The sequence below is a fragment of the Octopus bimaculoides genome, chromosome 27 (genome assembly GCF_046866305.1).
Source record: "Octopus bimaculoides isolate indiv1 chromosome 27, ASM4686630v1, whole genome shotgun sequence".
Lineage (NCBI taxonomy): Eukaryota > Metazoa > Mollusca > Cephalopoda > Octopoda > Octopodidae > Octopus > Octopus bimaculoides.
Genome location: NC_142954.1, coordinates 12810546 through 12817722, shown reverse-complemented (window position 1 = coordinate 12817722; position 7177 = coordinate 12810546). Strand labels below are relative to the sequence as shown.

The following is a 7177-nucleotide window of genomic DNA, read 5'->3' as shown; positions in this document are numbered from 1 at the left end:
ATATACACACACACATATATGTGTGTCTGTGTGTTATAGTATGTGTACATATATCTATGTATATATGTTAGTGTATGTAGATATGTATAAACATATGATTGTGCGTGTGTGTGTGTGTGTGTGTGTATGCCTGTATATTATTCTGATCTGTAATTTTCAATGTCATATACTAAATATATATCAAGTATCATTATCGTTTTTGGCATTATCACTGATATTGGTATTTAGAGTATCGCAGAAAAAAAATCCCTTTTGTGTTGTTCATTGTTTTGTTGTAATTTTTTTTTATTCTCACTATTTCACTCTTCAGAATTTCAAATAACATAACTGTGTTTTCTAGATCTTTCTATACAGAATGTCTGTGCTTTCTTTTTTTTTTTTTTTCTTATGGCTGCTGTTTGAAAGAGGCGGGAGGGGTGGGGGTGGGGCAAGATAAAGGGAATATGTGTGTGTGTGGGGGGGGGATGAGTTTGTGTGTGTGTGTGTGTATGTGTTGGGGGCAGTGTGTGTGATGGAGGTGGGGGTTAGGGAAAGGGTTAATCATTGAAGCTACTGGGAAGAACTGACGTTCTGCGATACCTCACAGAACACACTGGCACCACCAGCTTTTTACACAAGCAACGACTTTGGCAGGAGGGGTAGGGATGGCTTAGGGGTTAAGGTTCAGGTTAAAGAAGAGGGTGACAGTGTGTGTGTGTGTGTGTGCGAAAAACTTCAAGAATGCTCATCAGGCCATTCTTGACAATACCATTTTCCATTTGGGAGAGTAGCAACTTGCTCCAAAAACTCGTGTTTGTTTTTGTTTATATTTTGCTTTTGTTTTTTTTTCTTTCTTTTGCTGTTGCTGTTCTGATGGCTCCAACGCTGTAGTAGTAGTAGTAGTAGTAGTAATCAAAGTAGTACTCCTTGTGTGTTTAATTACTCCGGGTTTAAAACATGGGATATTCCAAAGAAGGAGAAGGTGACGGAGTGAAATGGTGATCTACAGGTCCTTCACAGCAACACAAATCTTCAGATGAGCTGACCTGGTATGGGACACCAATCTTTGAAAAAAAAAAAACACAAGAAACATGTTTAAGAATCAATAAAAAATAAACAAATTAATTTATTATGTAAATGACAACAAAAGTATTACGGCAAACTGACTGATTCATTAAATGAATAATAATGAAGTGAAATACAACTAGTGCATGTTTGTTATTAGCATAATGACCCTTCCAAGATAGAAGAGAAGACTATTAAACTCATAATATGCTACTATGTATGATGAAAAACACAAAACTTTAAGAATCAACAACAAAAAAAAACAAACAAAAATCAAATAAACGAGTAGCTGTGTGATAAGTAGCTTGCTTACCAACCACATGGTTCCCGGTTCAGTCCCACTGCATGGCACCTTGAACAAGTGTCTTCTACTATAGCCTCGGGCCGACCAAAGCCTTGTGAGTGGATTTTGTAGATGGAAACTGGAAGAAGCCCGTCGTATATATATATATATGTATGTGTGTGTTTGTGTGTTTGTGTGTCTGTTTGTCCCCCCTCCAGCATTGCTTTACAACCGATGCTGGTGTCTCAAAAGAGACCGATAGAATAAGCTCTGGGGTCGATTTGCTCGACTATAAAGGTGGTGCTCTAGCATGGCCACAGTCAAATGACTGAAACAAGTAAAAGAATAAACGAGAAACAAATGAATTTATTATGTAAATGACACCGACAGGGTTATGACAAACTGATCAAATCAAATCACTGAACAAATAATTGATAAGTTAATTGGTTAGTTAACCAGTATAGGCACAGGAGTGGCTTGCTTCCCAACCACATGGCTATGGGTTCAGTCCCCCTGTGTGGCACCTTGGGCAAATGTCTTTTACTATAGACTCGGGCTGACCAAGCCTTGTGAGTAGATTTGGGAGATGGAAACTGAAAGAAGCCTGTCGTATTATACGTATATATATATGTGTGAATGTGTGTGAGTGTTTGTTCCCCTAACTGGTGTTGGTACGTTTACATTCCCCGTAATTTAGCAGTTCAGCATAAGAGGCCAATAGAATAGGTACCACGCTTAAAAAATGAACAAAAATACTGGGGTCAATTCATTCGATTAAAATTCTTCAAGGCGATGCCCCAGCATGGCTGCAGTCTGATGACAGAAACATGTATAAAAGAATAATAACGAAGTGAACTAGTCAGTGCATGTGTTTGTTATTGGCATAATGACCCTCCCAAGATGCAACTGAATAACCTCATATTTCATATGGCATTTGGTGTGGTGTTAATGAGGTTAGGATGGTGATAAAAGCACATGCATCTAAATGGTACTCGCACGAAATTAATGTGGCTGAGTACTCCACAGACTTAATGTAGCTTAATGTTTTACCATTTATTTCTTGTTCAGTTTCCCTTGCAGTTTTCATCGCTGCATACTATGCGTTTAGTGATGAAACATTTATTGAGAATGGTGAATCTGGTAGGGTTTTACTGCCATGCCCTGGATTATTTTTTAATTAGCATATATTGATCAGTCTATTGCCACACCCAGGATTATTTTGCTCTTCCCTCTGGCTGGGTAATCATGAATCGCCTCTACAGCAGCACACCTATTTCTGCCCGATCTCTTCCTCTCTTGTTTTCTCTCTCTCTTCCCAGGTAGACATCTGACACAAGATCACCTCTTCTATTGCTCCCTCCCCTCTCAAAATTCCTTGTCTTGTGAGTTACTTTGGTGACCCAGTCAGTGCTGGTGCCATATAAAAGCATCCAAACTACACTGTAAAGTGGTTGGTGTTTGGAAGGGCATCCAACTGTAAAAAACATGCCAAAACAGACCTCACCTGTGCTAGTGTCATATAAAGAGCACTGAGTCCAAGTGGCTGAGTACTCCACAGACATGTGCCCATTTGAAATACAGATACAACTTATTTTTGCCAGTTGAGTGGACTGAAGCAATGTGAAATAACGTGTCCTGCACAAGGACACAACACGCCACATGGTATTGAACTCATGATCTCATAATCATGAGTTGAATAGCCTAACCACTAACCTATGTGCCTTCAATTATTGTATATTTCCATCCAAAAATAAGACTGGTCTTTCATTCTAAAAAACCAGAAAAAAAAAAATTACTTAGAATTTGTCTGGCACACTAATGATTTGGCAAGCTCACCACCCTCATGGTTTCCTATTCTGGCACAATGCCAGCAAGTTTCTGGGAGGGGATTAGTGAACTACACTGACCCCAGTACTTGACTGGTACTTTATTTCATCAATCACAAAAGGATGAAACGGAAAGTTGACCTCAACAGAATTTGATCACAGAAAGTAAAGCACTGGGAGATATGCCACTAAGTAGTTTGTCCAATGTGCTAATGAGTCTCTCAGCTCACAATCATAATAATAATAATAATAATAAATGATAATAATAATAATATTTTATTCTAGGCACAAGGCCCAAAATTTTGAGGGAAGGGGCCAGTTGATTAGATTGACTCCAGTACATAATTGGTACTTAATTTATCGACCACGAAAGTATGAAAGGCAAAGTTGACCTTGGTGGAATTTGAACTCAGAATATAAAGACAGACAAAATACCACTAAGCGTTTTGCCTGGCATGCTAACGTTTCTGCCAGCTTGCCACCTTAATAATAATAATAATAATAATAATAATAATGTCCTGATGCAGATCCAGGCTGTGGCTTTCATGGCTTCTCATCTTAATTGATTGGAAGTGTTATCATGTACATTGTTTTGTCTTGATATAAAAGATGGGCTACAGCAAATATTCTGCTCAATACCACAGATTTGCTTGTCAGTTGAACATGTCCCTTGGTGGCTGACGATATGTGCATCTCTGATCATGAGCAGAAGTAGCGGGAGAGCATCATAGCCATGTGTTGAGAGGAATTCTTTGGGGTTTGAATAATTCACCTTTGGAAACACGAGTGTCTCTTTCAACATCCTTAAATGACCCTTATTCAGGGACCTTTTGAGAGGGATGGGTTACTTGACCTGAAGAAAATTCTAACTGGGCCCCACCTGCGAGGTCATGTGCTGTTTATCTTGATATGGGATCATCATGTTATGCACATATGGTAGTGATGCATGTGCCTGGTGTACCCTTATCAGATGGGTAGTCATGATGGGTATAATGGGCTTCGTATATTTTACCCCAGTGTCACTTTGATGACATGCACTGCTCTCCCACTCTATAATAATAATTATTATCATTATTTCTACTCTAGGCACAAAACGTTGAAAAGTTTGGGGGAAGGGTCTAGTCGATTATATCGACCCTAGTGCTTATTTCACCAGAAAGATGAAAGGTAAAGCCAACCACAGTGGAATTTGAACTCAGAACCTGAAGATGGACAAAATGCTGCAAAACATTTTGCCCAGCATGTTAACGATTCTGCCAGCTCACCACCTTGAGGATGATGATGATGATGATGATGATGATGATGATGATGATGATCCTTTCTACTAAAGGCACAAGGTCTGAAATTTTGGGGGAGGGATAAAGTTGGTTTCATCAACCCCAGTACTTGACTGGTACTTAATTTATTGACCCTGAAAGGATGAAAGGCAAAGTCAACCTTGGCAGAATTTGAACTCAGAACCTAGCTTCTTCCGAAATGCTGCAAAACATTTCGTCCAGTGTGCTGATGACTCTGCCAGCTCACCGCCTTAATAATAATAATAATATTAGTAATATTAATATTGAATAGAGTGCTTAGTAAAATGGCAAAAGAGGTGGGAGAAAGCAACAATAAGCATAAGAACATGCATTCTACAGCAGACAGGATGGAACATGAAAAGCCAGGGAAGTGAAGCGTAAAAGAGCTATGAAAAGGGAAAGGTGTAAGATTGGATGGAACATGAAAAGCCAGGGAAGTGAAGCGTAAAAGAGCTATGAAAAGGGAAAGGTGTAAGACAGGATGGAACATGAAAAGCCAGGGAAGTGAAGCGTAAAAGAGCTATGAAAAGGGAAAGGTGTAAGACAGGATGGAACATGAAAAGCCAGGGAAGTGATGAGTAAAAGAGCTAAGAAAAGGGAAAGGTGTAAAGAGGGATCAGGAATGACGAAAGACCAGTAAATGTAATAATTCAACACAATCTGCTACCAAAGGAAAAACTAAAAGCACCCACTACACTCTCGGAGTGGTTGGCGTTGGGAAGGGCATCCAGCTGTAGAAACTCTGCCAAATCAGATTGGAGCCTGGTGTAGCCATCTGGTTTCACCAGTCCTCAGTCAAATTGTCCAACCCATGCTAGCATGGAAAGCGGACGTTAAACGATGATGATGATGATACCATCATTAATAGCAAATATGCAATTTTAGATTAAAACAGAGCAAAGGTTATATAACCACACACACACACACGCGTGTGTGTGTGTGTGTGTGTGTGTGTGTGTGTGTGTGTGTGTGTGTGTGTGTGTGTGTGTGTGTGTGTGTGTGTGTGTGTGTGTGTATATATCTATATATATATATATATATATATATATATATATATATATATATATATATACATTCCAAAATGTAACTACATGTGGACTTGGTGATATTTTTCCTTCCTTCTTCCCTTTCCTTTGGACTTTCCTGTGTTTCCCGTTTCCGAAGAAGAGCTGTGCTCAGAACGTAAAACAACCAAGGTTGAAAAAAAAAATAGTACTCGAACACCAGAGGTAGAGTAATATGCATTTTAAAAATTAAAACTGCAAAAACATTACAACAAAACTGCTACTCAGAGTTTCACGTTCCCATCCGTTGGGCAGTTGTGATCAAGATCTTTTGTGATGTCTTTGCAGCTTTAATAATAAAAAAGAATATATATGTATATATGTCATTAAGTTGTTTCTCAAGAGGGTCATAATGCCAAAAATATATACGCACTGCTGTTATTTACTTTATTATTTGGTTAACTATTTAACCAATTAACTAATCAGTTGTTTGATTAATGATTCTGCTGGTCTATCTATCAGTAACTTTTGTCAGTCTTTTCGTCACTATTCAATTCGCGACAATCGGTTAAATAGTTAAGCAATTAACAAATGATAAAGAAAAAAGAAGCAGTGCATGTGTTTATTATTAGGAAAATGACCCACCCAAGATACAGTTAAATCTGTATCATTAAAAATCTTGCAAACCAAATACAAAAACGAAATATAAAGCGTATGTTATCTCCCTTGAGAAGGCTAGTGCGAGATAGTTATCTCCCTTTAAAAATTCTGAGATTTTGGACGAAAGCAACGGGGGAATTTTGAAGCTGGTTGTTTAACCTGCAAGAAATAGCAGACAAATTTACTGGAAATCGCTTCATACTCTTTCTTCACTCAAAAATGTGAAAGAATTCATTAGATAAATATAAAAAGATATACTTCTGTTTAATTGTTTGACCTGGGCTTAAAAAACATCTGAACTACTTAAAATGTTTATCCTGTAAACTAGATCAGTTCTGATTGTGCAGCCCTACAATCAAAAGCCTTCCAGGCGTGACTGTCACCCCTTTATCAAGAGGTGGTGAGGATAAATAAGACTACATTATCTAAAGTAACTTTCTACTTTTTCAGACAGTGATAATGGGTGACTGGACACTCGGTTGTTTATGACAAGGTTTCCAGTTGATTGGATCGATGGAACAGCCTGCTCATGAAATTAATGTGCAAGTGGTTGAGTACTCCACAGACATGCATACCTTTTAGCCATAACTGGCTCAAATGTTCTACCTGTTTCCTGTTCAAACTAGCCAGTTCTTGCCTCTCAAACTGACACAACAATAATCAATGGAACAGCCTGCTTGTGAAATTAACGTACAAGCGGTTGAGTACTCCACAGACACACCTGGCTCATTGAATTACAGGTACAAGACATTATTGCCAGCTGAGTGGACTGGAGCAACATGAAATAAAGTGTCTTGCTTAAGGATGCAACACGTTGCCGGGAATTGAACTCAGGACCAGATGATCGTGAGCTGAATATATTAACTGGTACATGGACAGAATGTTAAATGCACTTTTGCCAAAGGACAAGAAGCTGAAGCCAAGAAGCCAAATGAACACAATGCCAAACGGACATAAAACCAAACAAGCAAGATGCCGAAAAGACATGCAAAAATTAAAATTTAATCTCATTAAATCTTAAGTGTCAAATTGGTGAATTGGTCATTAAATTATATAGGTAGG

The 7177-nt window shown here is 38.5% G+C and overlaps 1 protein-coding gene across 6 annotated transcripts in view; it reads right to left on the bottom strand.

Annotated features, from left to right (window-relative positions):
* Positions 1-365: 365 nt before the first annotated feature.
* Positions 366-7177, bottom strand: part of LOC106881904 (voltage-gated inwardly rectifying potassium channel KCNH6) — a 258767-nt gene continuing 251955 nt past the window's right edge. For 4 of the 6 annotated variants that reach the window (XM_089343317.1, XM_089343314.1, XM_089343315.1 and 1 more), the window contains one exon: positions 366-1043. Coding sequence is in view for 2 of the 6 variants with exons in the window: in XM_089343314.1 (XP_089199440.1) it covers positions 930-1043 (114 nt within the window). In the remaining 4 variants the exon portion in view is untranslated. Of the gene's footprint in view, positions 1044-1357; positions 1656-7177 lie in introns of all 6 variants that reach the window. The other 2 variants (XR_016238608.1, XR_016238607.1) reach the window with 1 other exon arrangement.